Here is an 18,997-nt window from a genome sequence, read left to right as displayed (position 1 = left end):
CCCCTGCAGCATGGGATAAGGCCAGCTCCATCCACAGCAGGGACACAAGGGGAAAAGGGAAGAGGGTGGAATAGATATTACCAGGAAAGACAGGATAGATGGTAGGAAAGACAGCTGCGAACATCTGTGACGGTCCAGCTTAGCCAGCGCTACTCTTCTTTAAGGCCTCTAAGTGTAATTATTTTTATTGCTTTGTTGCTTTCTAGGCACACAATAAATATTTAATAAGTAGATGTGCTAGTGAGCAATTAACTGGTGACTGGTCATATTTCAAAATCTTTAATGCTGTTCAACACAAGCACACATACATCAACATATACAAGAAGAAGCATATGTGCACATAATTATAAATAATACATACTAAAACATTAGGAAGACATTAGGAAAACACAAACATAATTTAAAATAACTGTATCACAGGGCCGTCACACTTACATGGTTCTACTGCTTCCAGATTTTTTGTTAGTATCATACAGATTTTTTTAAAAAGCGCTTATCAATTTATGAGAACCCCAGAAACAACAGCAAAAAGAAACTCAATGTGAAAATTTTCAGACAATCAGTGTGAGTCCTCAGCTCTTACTGTGGTCGCCTGTAGCCCCACAGAGAAGTCTCTGGATCAAAGATGTCAAGTGGGCAACTCCTTAGAGTGCCCATGGAAGACCAGTTAGATGGATCCAGCCACCACCTATCAGCAGAGAGGTCAGGAAGGGTGACCCAGCTTTCACCCCTGCCGCCCAGATCCCTGATTCAGACACGCAGGGACCAGCCAAAGGAGGATGCACCAGGGTTCCCTCCATTACCTCACCAGGGCATGTTCACCCCAGGCCTGCCTCGGCCTCACTGCTCTTGGCAGGCAAGGACAGCAAACAAGGGATTTCCATTAGCGTTTCTGGGGATGCTATCTACTCTAGCAGACCCAGGGAGAGGAACCTCCCTCCTGTGCAAACAGCGTTTCTGGGACTCCTGGGACTGAAACCCACAGCACCTGCTTTTGCTTTTCTTTCTTCCTCTCTGTCTTCTTTTCTTTCCTCTTTCCCTTCCTCTTTATCTTCTCTGCCCCACCCATACATCTCATGACTCAGGGGCTACCACAAACTTGCTATATAACAGGCAAGACCTTGAGCTTCTGATCCTCTTGCCTCTACCTCTGATCGCTGGAATTGCAGGTGTGGGCTAGCACACCCACCCTTTCGTAGTACGGGGAATTGAACGACGGCCCTAGCTCCTTGTCTTATTTCTAACTCACATTCTCCTGGGGCCCTTTGCAAAATGTGATGAAACCAACTGCAGTAGAAATAAAACAGACCAATGACGCAAGATGCCAGCCAGCATCTTCATCACACTCAAGTGAATCTAAATGCTTTTGTATCTTTCTCTCATGTTTGTTGCTCATTCTGGGTAGGAAAGAACAGCCCAACTACACCGCTAACCACTATGATTAGGGCTGCTGTAGAGAGAGCAACCTGGCTTTGTTTTGAAGTCTTCAGGAAACTCCCTGCTTATGTTTCTTCACGTCTCCTAGTAAATCAAATGAAAAAAAAATCTGCCTGTCATTTAAGGGTGGGCACCCCATGTCCTTACTACCAGTCCATTCTTCGAAGTAACCATCTCTCAGTATCGATGGAGTGCCCACTGTGCATCGAGCTGACAGGTGGGAGAATTCAGGGGTGCACCGGACCCATCAAGCATAATGTAATGATCCCCAAACACTGCTGTATCTAAAACAAGGCCACCATTGTTGTCCAGAGCTCCATCCACACCATAGCTCCATCACTTGCCACAAGTCAGAATTCTAGGTACTTCTCAAGACTGTTTTTTTTAACACTGTAAAAAAGTATAAAGTTTTTTTAAAAGGTATTTTTAATATATTAATCTGTATGATTTTATTTCATCTCTATTAACTATAAATGAGTTTTCAGCTGAATATATATCATGTATGCCTACATATCATGTATGCCTACAGATCTTGTATGCCATGCCTCATCTTAAATGAAGGCTCTAACATACAGCCTAAGACCAAAACTAAAGTGAGAAGAAGAAAATGGTGTGAGGAGAAGGGGATGAGGTCACCATAGTGACCACGGACATCCCGCACATTCACAGGCACTTCTTTTAAAGTTTTATTTCTGTGTGTGAGTGCTTTGTCTACATGGGTGTTTACCACATTCATGACTGGTGCTCTCAGAGGCTAGAATAGGGCATGAGATCTCCTGGACTGGATTTAGAGGGTCGTGAGTGTGTGGTGCTGGGAATCAAACTACGTCCTCTGCAAGAGCAGCTGGTTCCCTTAACCTGAGCCATCTCCCCAATATCCATGGGCAGTTCTTGAAGAGCAGAGCCACAGTGTTTGAGCTTCTTATCAGCCGAAGGGAATGGTCCTGTTACACATTTCAGTGTTCCCAGGCTGAAATTTGCAACTGCTCAGCGGTGTTGCTATTTCTGGCTGTGGGCTTACACATGTACCCACAGGAGGTACTGTTGGGCATTCGAATGGCTGGATGGAGCTTTCTTTATCCCAGTAACAGCGAGTATGCTTTCAGTTCCTCCCCTCGTGGTACAACCTCTTCCAACACAGCAAAACACATGCAGGACAACTAACCAGCCGGGGAAGGGATGAGATTCCACTACACAGTCCTCAAAAGATTTGACTGAGGAGCAAGAACTCAAAACCTCCCTTGAAAACATTTCTGCTTCCATGCCCTCGTGGGAATGGAGAGATAATAATAAAAGAGATCAAGGAAGAGAAATGTGAGAATGCAAAGGTCTTCTGTTGGGGGACAGATATTCACAAGTACTTATATGTGGTACATGTATACGAAAGATATGTGGGTACATGTCAGTATGGATGGAAGCCATAACGGGGGCCAGCTGCCCTGCTCTCTCCTTGCCACTGAATGTCTGAGACAGGGTCTCTCGTTGAACCTGGAGCTTGACTGGCAGTCAGCGATCCTCAGAGGTTTTCCTGTCTCTTCTCCTCAGTGCTGGGGTTTCAGGTGCTTGTGGCCGTGTCAGCTTTTTATGTGGTTGCTGGGGATTTGAACTCAGGTCCTCGTGCTTACATAAAGTGATCTTACCCACTAAACTGTTTTCCCAGAAATTAATTTGTTTTAAAAAATAAAATTTTCTCATACAATGTTCTATTAATCTACATAATCATAATTGATACTTTTAAAGTAATATAACTCTTGTTTTTTTGCGTTAAGAATGTAGTAATACAATGCATTTTTCTATAGGTATAATTTGCATGAACACAATGTGGAGCTTTTAAAAATGTGTCATGGTGTGCGTGCATGCAGAGGGCAAAGCGGGACCCCTCCACTGTTCTCCTGCTTACAGCCTTGAGACAGTATGTTTTAAAAAGTGTAAAGCTATCCAGAGATCAAAAGGTTTAAGATGTAATGATCTGATTTTCCCCTAAAGGGGAAGTCTCTAGTCCCAGAAAGGTGACAGTAGAAGTGTTGTCATTCAAAGCACTTGGGAAATGATTACCCTCCCCAGGAAATCACCGAATTAGAACCCGATGTATCTAGTCAATAGCAGACCTGTTTCCTATATGCACCTAAGCTGCCTCTTATAAGCAAAGTGCTTCAATCACTGTCCTTGGGAGAGGGGAGCACACTGGGACTCCTGGATTGTGAGGCCCTCTGTCTATCCTCACTAGAGCACCTCTCAGCACTCATGGGGCAGGCGTGGGCAGCCCTCTGCAGGCTTGTCTGAGACACAGAATGCTCCTGCTACAAGCATCAAGGTGACTGAGGATAGAAAGCCCTTGTATCATTGCAAAAAGGTAGACTGAAGACAAGGGGAGGTAAGTCCCAGGACAAAAATCTGACTCAGGAGAGTCTGCTGCCACAGTCCTTTAGCCCAGAAGTCCTCCCAAACGGATGTACATGCCTCAGTCATAAGGCTCCATGGAGCATTTGCACGATTTGACTTTAAATTACATAACTTCTTGGTGCCCCCTCCAAGGAAAACAGTAGGCAAATGCACAACTCATTAGTCAGTTCCCTCTATTGGGTTGTTAACTGAACGTCAATTCTATATTAGGCAATGTCTCCCCAAAATGATGACTTTGGTTTTAGAATTATCAATCTCATTTCTGTTTGCCAGTCATTACATAATTGGGCCAGCAGTGTGTTAAGAAAATGCCAAGTTGACAATTATGAAATCCTGCCACCAAGCACCTCGTGAAAACACAGGCTGCAGAAACACAAGGCTTTCTGCTGAGAACAGACCGGCTCTTCAGTACCAAGTCCTGTAGCCTCCTGAGGCAAAAGCAGGCAGAGTACCAGGGGTGAGAGGGATCAAAGGAAAAGGGGAGGGGTAGGGAGGAGGGGAAGGCAGAAGACAGACATAGAAGGAACCAAAGACAAGGAAGCAAGGAGGGAGAAAGTAAGACCATCAAGAGGAAACTGGGTCTTAGCATCACTGCTTCGAGTCCTGGTGGGGAACCTGGTGGGCAACGGGCGCTCCAGTAACAGCTGTGGTGGCTATTCTTGGTTGTCAACTTGATTGTATCCGGAAATAACTAAAACCCAAGTGCTTGGGTAGACCTGTGAGGGATTTTTCTTAACTGAACCACTTGAACTGGGAGTCCCACTTTTAATCGGGATCTTTTGAGGTGGTAAGACCCACCTTCTTCATCTGGGCCACACCTTTTGGTGAAAGTCTATATGAAAAACATGCAAGGAAGTGTGTGCTCTCTGCCTGCTTGACGTTGCTCTCACGGGGATTACAGACGACTTTTTCGGGATTCTGGTAGATACTCAAGTCCAGCCTTTTGGACTGAACAACTATTGGATTCTTGGACTTTCCATTGATAAGACAGGCATGGTTGGATTAGGTGAACCACAGCCTATAAGTCACTGATGTAAATCATAATATTCATCTCATCAGTTCTGTTTCTCTGGAGAACCTAACACAACAGCTGCCACAAGAAGTGTGCCGCTCACCTTGTCTACAAATAGTTATCACTACATGGATGATATCTACTCAAATAGAATCTAGATAATAGCACTACTTCTACTTCTTCACATCAGAATTCAATTTACAAAAAAATTCTACTGGGCAGTGACAGGTGGATCGCTGGGAGTTCAAGGCTTGACTGGTCTGACAGACCCTGTCTCAAAAAACAAAATCCAAAGCCAACAAACACCACCCATCCAAATAAAACAAACATATACACACACAAAATATAAAAACAGTACACAACAGCAAACTAAGAGAAACCATTTTAATACCCGCAGCCTCACACAGGAGTCTACTGTGTGTGGTATAGTCTAGTGTGACTCGCTCCCTATTCACTTCCACACACAGTGACTTTCAATGAGATGGTTAAGCTGAGCAGTGTACATTCTTAAACAGTGCCAAGGATCCTGTCTTCCAACAGTTTTATCAACTGAAACATCCTCCAAGAGCCCTGCGAGGCAGCTTGGCAAGGCCATTTGCACTGAAATCGCTTATTCAGAAGGTGTCAGAGCAGCCACGGACCTTGAGCCCACAGGTTGCTTGTGTTCACATCACAGCTTGGAAGTGATAAAGACTGCATGAGCAGCAGATCTTTCACAAACAGCCTTGCAGGCTGGCTCTGCTCCTGCAAAGTCAATGGAGCCGCAAGGCACTTCCTAATGGTGTCATCTGTTCAGGTTCTCCAGGGAGTTAAGGGAAGCAGTGTCTCTGCACACTGTCTCTATCACAAGGGGTCTGGCTAGCAGCATGAGAGTTCCCTCTCCAGCCATGCTGCCACAGTGAGGCATCTACTGTCCCCACTGCGGAGTGCACAGGATGAAGACGTCCACTTTCCTCATCAGACTTGCTGACAGCCTCATTTCCTGCCAAATGGATCAGACCACACTTTCAACCCTATGGAAAGAAACACAAATACCCTATCAGGATTCATTGTTAAATGACTGAACACACCCCCTTGATCCCAAACAAACAAGATGATGTGGAAATTGAGCCATGCAATTTCCATGTGGCTGAGACATTGAAATGGGTGAGTGCAGCCACTGGAACCCTGCAATGAGGCAGCCATGGCAGCTATGAGGGATTCTGTTAAAGGCTTAGGAGCTATTCCCTGCTAGGAAGAAATGGATCTAGCCTAGGACCACCAGACTGCAGGAGTTTGGTTAATAAGCTAGAAAATCTCTCATACTCAGCCAACTTGTATCATTTTAAAGGAACATCCCACACGTCCCTGAAGGGAGCTTTGTGAGAACTTCTCTAGGAAACTGAACCTCAGCGCTCACCCTTACACACGATCTGCCTGTGAGGGAGGTATTTACAGGGGTGCTCAGTATGGAAGTCTGCAAAGCAGATGATCTGTTGCATACTTAATTCCATTTTATGTCCACTTACCAAGGATAAACGAGGGGCCCAGCAAGCTTGTAAAAAGTACTAGGCACTGAAATATTAGCATGAAGTCTTAGATAGCCCTGACAAGAGAGGAACTATCATAAAATAATGAACACTATCAGGTTCCAGAGAGAAGACCCACCCCCACTCCACAGCAAAGCACTCATGCCACGTGCCCCAGAAGGGATTGTCTGAAATTTTTCAGTTTACCTGGTGGCTGCACATCTTCCTGGACAATACCAGCTCGATTTACAGCCTGCTCCTTCTCTGAGAAACACAACAGAACAAATAATTACTCTTTAGAAAGGAGATGTGGGCATTTTTTTTCTATTTATATGGGTTAATTACAAGCATATTTAGGAGTGTGATTCAATTCAGGGACGTCATTACTTAAAGCTTTTAGATTATAGAAGCTAGATCCTAGATGTAAAAAGAGCCACACTTCAAACAAAAAGATCCCAACCAACATCTTTTTCCTGTGATCTCAGCATTTTGGAAAGGACACAACACAACAGAAAGAACTGTTTCAAAGAGCTGGTGGGTGTGACATTACAAGAGGAGAGCTGCCGCAAAGAAGGGACAGGCACAATTATCAGAAAAACGGTGGCTAAAAACACTCCACTCAAGGACTGGACTCCAAGCTAAATATGCTATGTTTTTGATAGGAAATAGAGCAGAAAATTAATCTTTGGGTGGGTGGCTTTGGTTTGGATAATTGAAGCTTCCCTAATTGATTGCAGGTGCTGTGCCAATTAGTGAGCTCGCTGTAGCTGCAGCAGCTAAGCCTGGCACTTTGGAGATGCACAACAGGCAGAGGCCAAGAGAAATCAAGCATTTTATGAGTGTGGGCTTCAAGTTCTCCGTCACATCTTTCTAAGTGGTTTGGAAGAAACCCGAAGCCTGTGACAACAAAGAATTATTATCTTAAGTGTCTTGACAAATGATGGCTTTGTAGAAGGAAGACTTGGCGCCAAGGATGTTGACTCCTAAGTTGCAGTGATTAAATGCAGTAATCAGACCTTTGTTTTAATAGATCGACTGTTTTTTTATAGCCACTCTCAGCTCTTATTTGCTATTAGGCCAGTCTGTCTGTCTACTTTCACAGGTTTGCTGCAAGTACAAGAAACAGTTTCACCAACTCTGATAGTTACCAAATTAGCTTGAAATTGGCATTGGAACAGAAAGTCAATCCTAAATGACTTACCTGATAGTGTTATCAATACTAACTTTATTGGGTGATGGGGACTGTGGGAATCTTGATGTCTAATTCTAAGACAGGCAGGGAGAAGACAAGGCACAGTGGGCCACCTATTCCCAGTGGCCTAGTGGGTTCTCACTGCCTCTCTCTAGCTAGCAGGTAAATGGCACACAGATGTTCTGGACCTGCAGAAGCCAACAGACTATCTCCAAGTCAAGGGAACAATGACACCTAACAGCACAGGTGTTCTCATTCTGGAAGACATCACATTCTGCAGACCTGAGACCTTCGATTGTCGACAGAGAGGTCTCAAAGTATTGGTGTTTCAAACTTGCGCTTGGTGCCCGGCCAGCAAAACATCACACTGGCATGAGTCTTGCCAGGAACAAAAATAGATTTTTCCAGACCTAAGATATCGCTAATATTGTGAAAGCAGAAAGAGGTAAAGTTTGAAAAATAATTCAAACTTTATGCCTCAAATTATGAGGCATTCTAGATGCACAGACAAAAGAAACTTGGCCATCCTAATGTACGAAACCCATTCTCTAAGAAGCAGGTACCACTGCAGAGCCCAAGATGCTGGCAGGCTGCCAGGCATCCCTGGGAGGAAGCTGCTAGCTGGGTGGCAGGGAGAGAATGCCTAATTGTACTCCAACCTCTCATCATGCCGTGGAGAACCCTGTGAGGGAGGAATCCCTGTCTTGCCACCTTCTTGCTAATTGCTAACAAGGCTGGACAGGCTGGAGATTTGTTCTAAGTAGGCTATAATCTCTTCATAATCTGGGTCCTGATGCAGCCACCTCAGTGGCTTGGCCTGGACAGGCAAGCTAAACTAGTTCCTGAAGAGTGGTAATCGGTATTAGCTCCTATCTAAATCCACCCGGTTCTCTGATCCATTAATGTTTTAATAAATACTCCGAGGCCAGGGAAGTCTTATGGAAATTCAGAAGGCCACACAAAGACACTTCATTTGAGAATGCAGAACCTGCTAATGGGAAAACAGAAAGCAGTCTCTCAGGATTTAGCACGTTCTTCTTGATGAAGCTGACAGGTTTCTATTTCATTGTCACTGGAGGAACAGCAAACATCTATGAACCAGGAGGAGGGGTTAGATACGTGAACAAATAAGCTAATTACTGACTTCAGTTGTAAGCAAGTTTCCCTGTAAAACGCCTAAAATCCAACTGTGGGGCCAGAGTTAGAAAATTCCCCACTCCAGTATCCCGGCAAGCTCAACTCTGCCCCCTGGTGCTAAGGCTGAGATCTGATTTGTAGTTTTAATAGAGGATAGTTCTCTCTAGTCAAAGGGCCACGGAATGTTATGAAAGCTGTTTATACATGCCCGTAGGCTGACTTTGTGTGGTAGTAAAAGAATCTCCCTAATTTTAAGTCTGAGAATGAGCAAAGGGTTGCAATGGGAGATAAACCAGTTGTGCAACTAGGTGCTGTCTTTAACCCTGACCATCACACAAATGCAGACTCCCAAGTGCTTTTCCAAGGACACTCTAATGAAGCGCCAGCAGGAAAGCCTGCAGAGAAAAGCCAGGCCTCATCTCCTTCCCCATCTCCTTCCACAATCAGCAGTCGAAGAGTAGGCAAGTCACAACCTGGCGTAATTGGGACAAATGGTAACATTTGGATATGGTCTCTGTACCAGACAGCTGTGCTGTATCAATAGTAAATGTGTTGAATTCTTAAGTACACTGTGATTAGGTAAAAGAATGTCCTTATTCTTAGCAAAACCCGGCTCAAGTACTTAGGAATAAAAGCTCATAATGTCTTCAACCCACTTTCAAATGGCTCACCAAATAATGGTGATGACTGCAGTCTAGCAAGTATGGGAGGAAAGCAGACGCAGTGACTGTTAGCCACCAGCAAATCCAGGGGAAGGGCACAGGGGTCTGTGCTTCTATCCTTGGATCTTCTCTGTCACTTGAGCTTTCTTTTAATTAAAAAAAAAAAAAAGTGCAACTGCAAAAGAGCCAGCTAAGAAAGTCCTATAACACATGACCATTCCAGGATGGCTGCTTCAAGCATCTCCCTGTTTAAAAATAGCTGGTCAGGCTTAAGTACTTCCCTGGCAGTCCCATTTGGTGCTGCTGACTAGGCTCTGCAGTCCATTTACAGGAGAGTCCCGAACCCAAAGTGCGCGGGAGCAGCCGGGAACCACAAACACCAAGTGGGAAACAGTGACCAAGGATACAAAATGGTCATAAATCCAAGAGGACACAGGGACAGAATGGTGACTGAAACGCAGACTGAGGAGAACACACAGCTGTAGCAGCAGGCTGAAGCAGCTGGCAGAGGGGGTGGAGGCCCCTGGACATGGAACAGCAGGTATGAAGCAGCTGGCAGGGGGTGGGGGGCACTGGACATGGAACAGCAGGTATGAAGCAGCTGGCAGGGGGNACTGGACATGGAACAGCAGGTATGAAGCAGCTGGCAGGGGGTAGGGGCACTGGACATGGAACAGCAGGTATGAAGCAGCTGGCAGGGGGTGGGGGCCCCTGGACATGGAACAGCAGGTATGAAGCAGCTGACAGGGGGTAGGGGCACTGGACATGGAACAGCAGGTATGAAGTAGCTGGCAGGGGGTGGGGGGCACTGGACATGGAACAGCAGGTATGAAGCAGCTGGCAGGGGACAGAGCAGCAGTGTGAAACAGCTGGCTGAGACCAAAGGTACCATCTCAGAGTGGGCAGTGAGGGAACTGTCGGTGTGGGCCACACCACTGCTGCAGCTCACCCAAGCTGGAACTAGTGGCCATTTCAGTCACTGTCTTTGCACTGTAAACATGCCTGCACACTCATCCAAACCAGGCTGGATCCAAAGAGCTGTGAGATACCAGTTAGGAGACAGGACTTCAGCCTGTCTCTGCACTCTGCTCGATTACACAGTGAATGGTGGGAAGAGCATAGTCTAAGCACCTGGCATGTCATAGGGAAAACGCCCTTACACGAAAGGCATTCCGCACATCAAGTGATTTCTGGTAATCTTGTTCTATCAGATAGATAGACAACACAGTTTCAATTGGGGGCAGCAAGGGACAGCCGGAAGAACACAGGTGAGAAGCGAGAGAATCGGGTCTCCTCCAGTCACCCAAGGAACCAGTTACCCGCTGTCCTGCAACTTCAGTCTCTTACAGGCACCCTGACAGGGCATTAAGTGGACAAGGTCGGGGTCTAGTGTCCAACCAGCAATAAACATGCTGTGATACTGGACAAGGCAGCCAAATGTCAGGAATAAATGAGCTCTGGGATTTCTGGTAAAACAGCAACAACAAACCTGATGATTTTGTAGTTCTCTGTATCAGACTAAACCTAGGAAAGATCAAGATAAAAGCAAGCAAACAAACAAAAACCCCTGCCCTTACTCTATCCTACTTCTTACTAAAGAGCCAGACTCCGATTGCTTGTAGGATGTAAAGACATCAGGCTTCAAGGTGTGGTCCACTAAGCTCTCAGACCACCAACAGGAAGAAAGGGGAAAAGCAACTCCTGGGCTCCCCCAGAAGCACAACAGAACTGTACCCAAACTGCTGGTTTCAGACCATCGGGCCCCAAGGCTAATTGCTACCTCCCCAAGAGTTAAAACAGGATGTGAGCTATCATGGATGGATTGACCTTGTACTCACTCCACTGAACAGCTGTAACTCAAGTCAGTGAGAGAGCTAAAGAGCATGCTGAATGTCAAAAGGAAGTGCACTGAGACACACTTGTCACAGTGGTCTGCTGCGGAGCTATCACTAGACTGTCTTTTGCCCAGTTGGACAGTGGGGGCTTCCTTCTCATTCCTGCTGCCTACTGGAGATTATCCTACTGAAGCAGAAATCATGGGACCTGCTCAGCCCTATACTCTCTGCCCAGCCCTAACTCCCCACACGCAGGCTGGCCTGAAGGACCTGACACTTTAACTCTACATGGCTTGGGTCCATAAGAACCATAGTCCACTCTCTGGAACAATCAAATCTGAACGGATAACAAATGTACACGGGGCAGTCAGAAGCAACTGAAAGGCAGAAGCAAACCAACAGCTCAGATGGAGGGACAGTCACAGATGGACTGTCCACCTTGGGACAGATGAGGACCACCTCTCCCTGGGCTACTGAATCACTAGTTATATTAACACAAAGTCCTGCTCCTAAGCATTCCACCTGATGTTTATTCTCCCTAACTGAAAGCGGTTGGATTCTCCCTGACATCCTGCGGTTCTCCCCTTCTACCATGCAGCATCCAGCAATCAAACTGGGGTTATCAGGCCTGGCAGCAAGTGGCTGAAGAGCCGTCTTGTCAGCCTCCTCAGAGGCAGGAAAAGCTAAAGGACCCTGGGCAGTTAGTAGATAACACTTGGGCAGTGCCCTTCACTTACAGAGGGTTTGCCATCCTGTGTCAGACAACAGAAGCTGTGATGTGACCTACTCTGCTCATGACTCGACATGCCAGGGTCACATGTTCCTGCATCCACATCTGTCCTTTCTCTAGCGCTGTGGAAACTTGTGCCTTTACTCTGCCCAAGGCTGCATTTGCCTGAGCTCAGGAGCCCACATTACCTCCTCTCTCCAGCACCTCAGTCTCCTGGACTCTCCTGGTGTTCCCATGGCTCCCAGCCTAAACTAAAAGCAAGATTCTATTCTTCCTAGTCCCTCAGCCTGCTTCAAGGGTGGCCATGTTCCTACCAACAGACATGTACATTTAACAGACTCTCTGGTGCAATCTTCTTGCTCACTTTCAAACCACTGAAAGCATTAACCAGGTTTATTTTTATCATCGCCTTTGTAAGTCTAATGGATACTTCCATTTATCTCTACAATTCCCCAACAACCTAACTGGAGGCCACACCCCTTCCTGTCTTCTCGATGCTCTTAACTTTAAGCCTCTCTGTGTCCACTCCCTCTGAGGCTCCTTTGAGGGCCTTTCCTCGCTGACCACTTCTCAGCCCTTCACATGCTGGTGCTCTTCTAAGCACTCACTATGTCTTCCTATCTTGGATCACTGACAGAAGCCCCAATGCACACTGCACGCACCTCCTCCAGCTCCAGACTGTGTATTGTCTGCCTCTAGACAACCATTAGAAGCGCAGTGGTCCTCAACCCTCAACCTATTCATCCTCATCCCTCAAACTCCTGCCTTCCAATTGGTTGCCACCATCACTAGGACCACCTTCTAAGTTGCTGGAGTCAGCCCTGGGGGCTTGCGGTGGTTTGAGTAAGAATGACCCCCCCACACACACCATAGGCTCATATATTTAAGTGCCTGGTCACCGGGGGTGGCACTATTTGAAAGAATTAGGAGATGCAGCCTGGTTGGGAATAGGTGTAGCACATGCCTCCAAGAAGTGTGTCATTAGGGGATGGCACTGAGGTTTCAAAAGCCCAAGCCAGGCTCGGTGGCTTTCTCTTCCTGCTGCCTACAGATCCAGATGTAGGACTCTTAGCTACTTCTCCAACACTGACTGCATCTGCCTGTGTGCTGCCATGTTCTCTGCCATGAGAAAAATGAACTGGATCTCTGAAATTGTCATCAAGCTCTAATTAAATGCTTTCTTTTAAAAGAGTTGCCATGGCCATGGTGTCTCTGTACAGCAACAGAACACTGAGGCAAGGCGCATCAGTCACAAGTCTTTGTGTACCAGTCCTCCAGTCCCTAAAGTATTCTGGTACAGGCTGGGCACCATCTCCTGATGCCAAAAAACAATAGTGCTTTTCAATACCAATCTTTCTTTCCCTTCATGTCCCTCTTCCCCCACAGTGGGACCGAAGCTGGTGCACAGTGGATCCAGTCACCTTGTTAAAATACTTCAATAACCTCCACTGGCTGGACTTTGAGGATAGCAGTGGGTAACTGCAGAGTTTTAATTAAGCAAGCCAGATGACTGCCCTCAAAGGGCAAATGGCAGGACCAGTGCCAACGATCCGGAGGGCTCCACATTTCCTAACAAACCAAACCAGGTTCCCATTACAAATTCCCACCAGAGAAGTAGTGCCAGGTACATCTCAGAAAGACCTCAACTGGGGCCAGCGAGACAGCTCAGCCAGTAAAGCACTTACCATGCAAGCCCAGTGACCTAAATCCAACCCCCACAGACCACGTTAAAGTAGGGGAGTAAGAAAAGAGAGTTGTCCTCTGATCTCACCACACATAAGCTGCCATATGTGCACCCCTCAACAACACACATTTCTTCTAAGCTTTAGGGGAAAAAATGCACACAAGAGAAGCATGAGGGGCATATGGGAAAGATGAAGAGTAGGCGAATAAAGAAAAACAGTGATGTTAGTGACTACAGGTGCAGGGGATGCACGGGCTAAAACACTACCCAAAATGCACAGGGCCAGGACAGAATGAGGTGGCAGGGGACGAGGGCCAGGCCAGCCCAGGACTGCCCCACATCTAAACTGCACGAAGCACAAGTGACAGCTAAAACATGGGCTCTGAGCATAAGCAAGGAAAGCGGTTAAATACTATAAGTACTGAAAATGGAATGGGCTGAGACACTCACCTGCATAGCAGGCTCCCAGCTCCTGAGCACACACTGAGCAAGCTGGGCATGCTTCCTGCCAGGTCAGCCAGTCTAAGGCACACACCTGCTTGTATCTCACTCCTCACCAAGACCTCCTTTTAAAAGTGGGTTGGTTTTTTGTTTTGTTTTGTTCTGTTTTGTACAATTCCTAATATGAGACTATACTAGGGACTTCTACAAGTAATACCTCACTTAATTCACCCTAAGCCTACACATTCAGTTCAGGAAACACGATCACCACAGCGGGGGGAACAGGCAAGGCTCAGAGTGAGGAAATACCTGCCTACATGTTATTCAGCTAACAGCTACCACAAAGGGTTATAACGAGCACTAAATGGCTTAGCAGAGTTGAAGCACTTGGAAGGGTGGAAAAAAAAAAAAAAACAAAAACACCCAAACCAAAACTTGTGATAAAAATTAGCTGTTCAGTATTATTTACTTTTTAAAAAAATTTAGTTATAACTTTTGGTTAAAGTTGGTCGAATTAATTAAAATAAGCTAAAAGGCAAGCAGTTGTAGACAGTCTTAGAGCCTGACCTGCCTGCCTAAAGCAACGTGGTCAGTCAAAGACTGGGGAGTATTCCTGGAAGACATGCAGGGTGGCCGGCTGATTAAGAGCAGGGTAGCCTTCACCTTGTGATGCTTCTGTGCACTGTGGGAAATTTATCCTGGATCCTATCTAGTACAATGGCTTACTCACTTCCCCTTCTCTTCCTTAGCTGTGACAAGCAAAACACCTCCAGAGAGCACAGTGGCTGAGAACCACACCCCTGTCTTCTTCAGAACTGGGATTTTTCTAAAGGGAACCTCCAACAGACCTTCTGTCTCAAGTCTAACTCTAGAAGCTGTAATAAAATAGCTTGGGACAGGGATCCATCCAGGATGGAGACAAATTCTGCAGGGCCTTACACAAGCCCTCGTTCCTTCCACACGTGGTGCATGCGGGAAGGCTTGAAGGCAAGAAGCAGAGACCATCTTAGTCTGAGCTGATGAAAAGAAGCTGTCAGGGGATTCACGTGTGTACTTTAAAACGCTTTGCCTCCAGAAACCAAGTGTTATGGCACTGGAGATGGTCAGAGCATTTACATGAGGCTTGAAATCGCCAAGCTTCAGCCTCAGCTAATATTCCCCGGGGGCTGGGCTGGCCCTCTTCCATCTTCAAGATGATTCAGGTTTCCTGGAGAACAAAATGATCCTCTAATGCCTCATCTCCCCTCGCTGACAGATGGTTTCAGATGTATCAAAGTGCTAATCCTTGCTGAGGTATAGGTCTCCAGGAAGGAGAGTGTGGCTTTTAGAATGATAGGACCTGAATGATTAAGGAGGAAAATGACTCCCCGGACACTCGCCATTGTCATGTGAGCAGCCAGCTTAAAAATGAAGGAAACCAGCAGAATCTAAAAAAAAAAACGATTTGAGGAAAAACTCAGAACCCAGGTTAACAGTTTAGCTTTGAAATATTTCCGCTCCAAGACATCTTAGGGATTGGCAATGATGCGCCATAAAAACACCTTTCAACTCAGGATGATCAAGGCTCTCCACTATAGCACCATCTCAGCCTGGGTGGATGGAGCAGGGCTCTGCAGACAGACGCCTGGGTTGGAACGTTTCCCTCACCACTTACTAGCTGTGTGACCTCCATCTGTAAAATGGGTAGCATCTACCCTAAGGGAAGACCGTGCAAATTCAACGACTTGGTATAGGCTTAACCCAAAACATTAAATCTTCAGTATATCAGTATATACTGTGTGTGAACTAGTGTTAGTGTTGACCTGCTGTGTGTAGGCTGCTTTCATCCACATCACCTCTGTGACCCCTAAGATGCTCCACAGTTCTGTTGCTGATCCTGCAATAGGTATGTAGAGCCTCAACATTGAAGGTCAGCGGTGGGGCCCCTTGCCCGAGGTCACCGGGCTGCACTGGGCGAGCCTGGAACCCGGGTAGCTCCACTCCTAAGTCCACATCCTTCCTCAGCACTCCTTGAACAGATAGGGTAGGGGCTTAAGGGCTTCGGGGTAGCGCTGGGAGCAGCCACTGCGCGGGGTCAGAGGTCACTCACGGTATTCCTCCAGCCGCATAAGGGGCCGGAAGTAGATGGGGTAGAAGGCGGCGCCGATCATGGAGATGAAGCCTCCGAATATGAGCGCGGTGCGCAGGTTCCGGGACGCTGCCATGGCGAGAAAGGGGGCAGCAGAGCCGGCGAAGACCCCCCGCACGCTCGGAAACCCGATTCCCGGCCTCAAGGTCGCGACCCGGCTCGGAAGAGGCGGAGCAGAGCTCGCTTCCGGGATCGGAGTGCAGGGAGGAGCCTCTGAGCTCGGAGGCGGGGCCTGGGTGCCTCTTAGTGGGGCGGGGTCATCCGAGGAAGGGCACGGCATAGGGCGGGGCCTCAACCCAAACCCCGCCTCCTCGCCCTCCGGCTGCCAGCGTGGAGGGCGAGACATTGGTGGCTTGTGCTGACTTGTGTTTGGCTACACTCCTTTCCAGTGCCCTCTTTTTGACCTCTTACTGGCCCCGGGTCTGGGTCCTTCCTTCTCTGCTCCAATTACCACCTTCTGTCTTACTCTTATGTTCCCAACAACTCTTTCTTACCCTTCCCCCTCGTTAATGTGACATTTGGTGACTGGTGACAGGCTAGAAGCCTCTGAAAGACTGGGCAAGTCACTGGGCCTCCCTCTTTGAAAGCTGTGTGTGGGCATGGGCCACAAAGGAGCAAATCACCTGGTTCGAATGGTTTGCAAGGTACTTGCAAAATTAGTCACTGAGTCTTCTGAACCAAGACAGCCTTTCCTGGAGGGTGTTTGAGCACACAAAGTGATCTAACTTTGCTCCCTTGTCCTCTTCACTCTCCATGTTGTGTGTGCAGGGTTATGGGGGGAATTATACAGGGGTTCCAGAAAGTAGACAGGGATTCCCAAAACTAATCGAGGGCTGCAAACAAAAACTATTAAAATCTAGGAACAGCACAGAGTCAGTGGCAGGTCCCTAGGGCTCTGGCTCTTTGCCTGGGGCACAGCCTTTGAAGACTGACACCTGCTCCCTCATCCTGCCATGCTTGTGGGGATTGCTTTCTCCCACCTCTGCACCTGTTCCCCTTTACAGAGCTTGAGTCAGAAGATATGATCTCCTCAGGGGGCTGGGCAGCTAAGACCAACATTCCTTGGGCCTTCGCTCAATCCCTTAGAAATAGAAATGACACCAGTAGCGAGTCTGGGCTGCACAGAAGGTATTTATCTTGACCTCAGCAACATTATTTAGTCCAGAGAAGATCTGCAATCTCTCAGAAATGATGTGGTGAACACAGGTCTTTTTCTCTGTAGTTTTGTAGTCGAATCAAGATTCCATCTACCTCTGACTCTAGCAGCATATAAATCAGTCGTTCAATCTGTCAGCAGATTTATGGACTATCTGGCTAGGCCCCCTGAACAGCAGGCAAAGTGCTAAGGGGGACACGAGATGAATGAGACATGACCTCTGCTCTCCAGGATCCTACCATGGAACAAATACATGAAACGATAACTAATCCGGGATGCCGCCTGTTGCCGATGACGGATGCAGTCCCACGGGCAACCGAAGTACAGGGAGGAAGACAAATGACTGTGCAGTAAGATGGCTGCTCCTCAGGCCCCCTCAGGAACTTGTTAGGTAAGGAGACAAGGCTGCACAGCAAAGAGGGAACGTGTGATACATGAATTAAACACAGGAAGGAAGATTCCCCAATAGTGTATGCTTGTTATCTTAGCAGTAGACAATCCATCTTCAAATGTCTTTGGGGAACCTCTCCCACTCTTGATAGATAACTGGATCCCCTCCAGTCCTCACCCTGCTTCTCCCAGTCCCTGACAGTTAAGCCCGTCCCCAAGCTGACCAAGGTTCTTCCAGTGTGGATTGGTTGGCCTAGGACCTGAACCAATGAAGTTGCATCCACCTAGCCATGTGACTATCTCAGCTCGACTGGAAAACTGGATTTGAAAGTGAGAGACTGGGTTGCTGGAGGGACTGAGAATGGGATCAGACCTACAAGAGAAATCAGATGTTGATTTTGAATTTGAACCAGGCTTACCCAAAACAGCACAGTGGATGCTTAAAAATGAAAGTTTTATTTTTTGATCACTCAGGGAGGTGGCCAGTTCGGGATCTGAACCATGGCCCCAAAGGGAGGTTGTACCACACTTTTAAAGAATGGGAACACGAAGCAAGAGGGAAGCTGGGGTGAGCTGCAGTATTATCCAATTGTCTTTTGACATGATGGGTTAAACGAGGTAGTACCCATTGGAAACAGCCTTATCCAGGCACCTGGCTTCAAGGTTCTTAATTCTTTCCCTTAGACATTAGGTCTGGAGCCCAAGGTCCTTAATTCATCCTCCAAGACATTTGGTCCAGAGCGTAGAGTGATAAGAGGGACAAAGGAGCAAGGCAGCTGCATGTGGTTAAATAGGACACAACAGGTAATTTGTTATGAATTTTTTACAACTTATGCACTTTGGTTTAGATAACAGCAATTTCTATATCCTTTACCGGTTAACAGACAGTTAAGAAAACATTTGGAGACGTGGGATAGGAGTTTGTTCCTAGTCCTGGGAACATGGACTTGTGTGACCCTGCCAGCGAGATGGAGAAGTTGTCCTTGAGAGGGCTGGACTCAGACAACTGTCTCCTTACAAGTTGTCCCTGAGATGTCTGGACTCAGACAACTGTTTCCGACAGAAGCTGTTTCCGCTATAGAAAAGTCCCCAGCTGCCCTAGGGCCTGGGACCTTGAATTTAGCTCCTCCCTATGATTAAATGGAGTCTGAATAAGTGCCTAGACTAAGTTTCTTTTGTTTGTTCCCAGTGCCCTCCAGATTGCTGGTATGAGCCAGTGAAGCCCCTGTTCACAGAAACCAGCTTGTATTGAAGTCTTGTCTCTCTCTCTCTCTCTCTCTCT

At 47.0% G+C, this 18,997-nt stretch overlaps 1 protein-coding gene across 1 annotated transcript; it reads right to left on the bottom strand.

Annotated features, from left to right (window-relative positions):
• Window positions 1-5,222: 5,222 nt before the first annotated feature.
• On the bottom strand, window positions 5,223-16,388 carry Smim20 (small integral membrane protein 20). Its single transcript, XM_021163159.2, has 3 exons — window positions 16,131-16,388; window positions 6,568-6,624; window positions 5,223-5,865 (listed from the first exon to the last, which is right to left on the bottom strand). Exons 1-3 carry the CDS (start codon window positions 16,243-16,245, stop codon window positions 5,828-5,830), a joined length of 210 nt encoding a protein of 69 aa, XP_021018818.1. The 5' UTR covers window positions 16,246-16,388; the 3' UTR covers window positions 5,223-5,827.
• Between the last annotated feature and the right edge of the window lie 2,609 nt (window positions 16,389-18,997).

The sequence above is a fragment of the Mus caroli genome, chromosome 5 (genome assembly GCF_900094665.2).
Source record: "Mus caroli chromosome 5, CAROLI_EIJ_v1.1, whole genome shotgun sequence".
Lineage (NCBI taxonomy): Eukaryota > Metazoa > Chordata > Mammalia > Rodentia > Muridae > Mus > Mus caroli.
The sequence above is the reverse complement of the archived record's forward strand: the minus strand, read 5'-3'. Positions and strand labels throughout refer to the sequence as shown.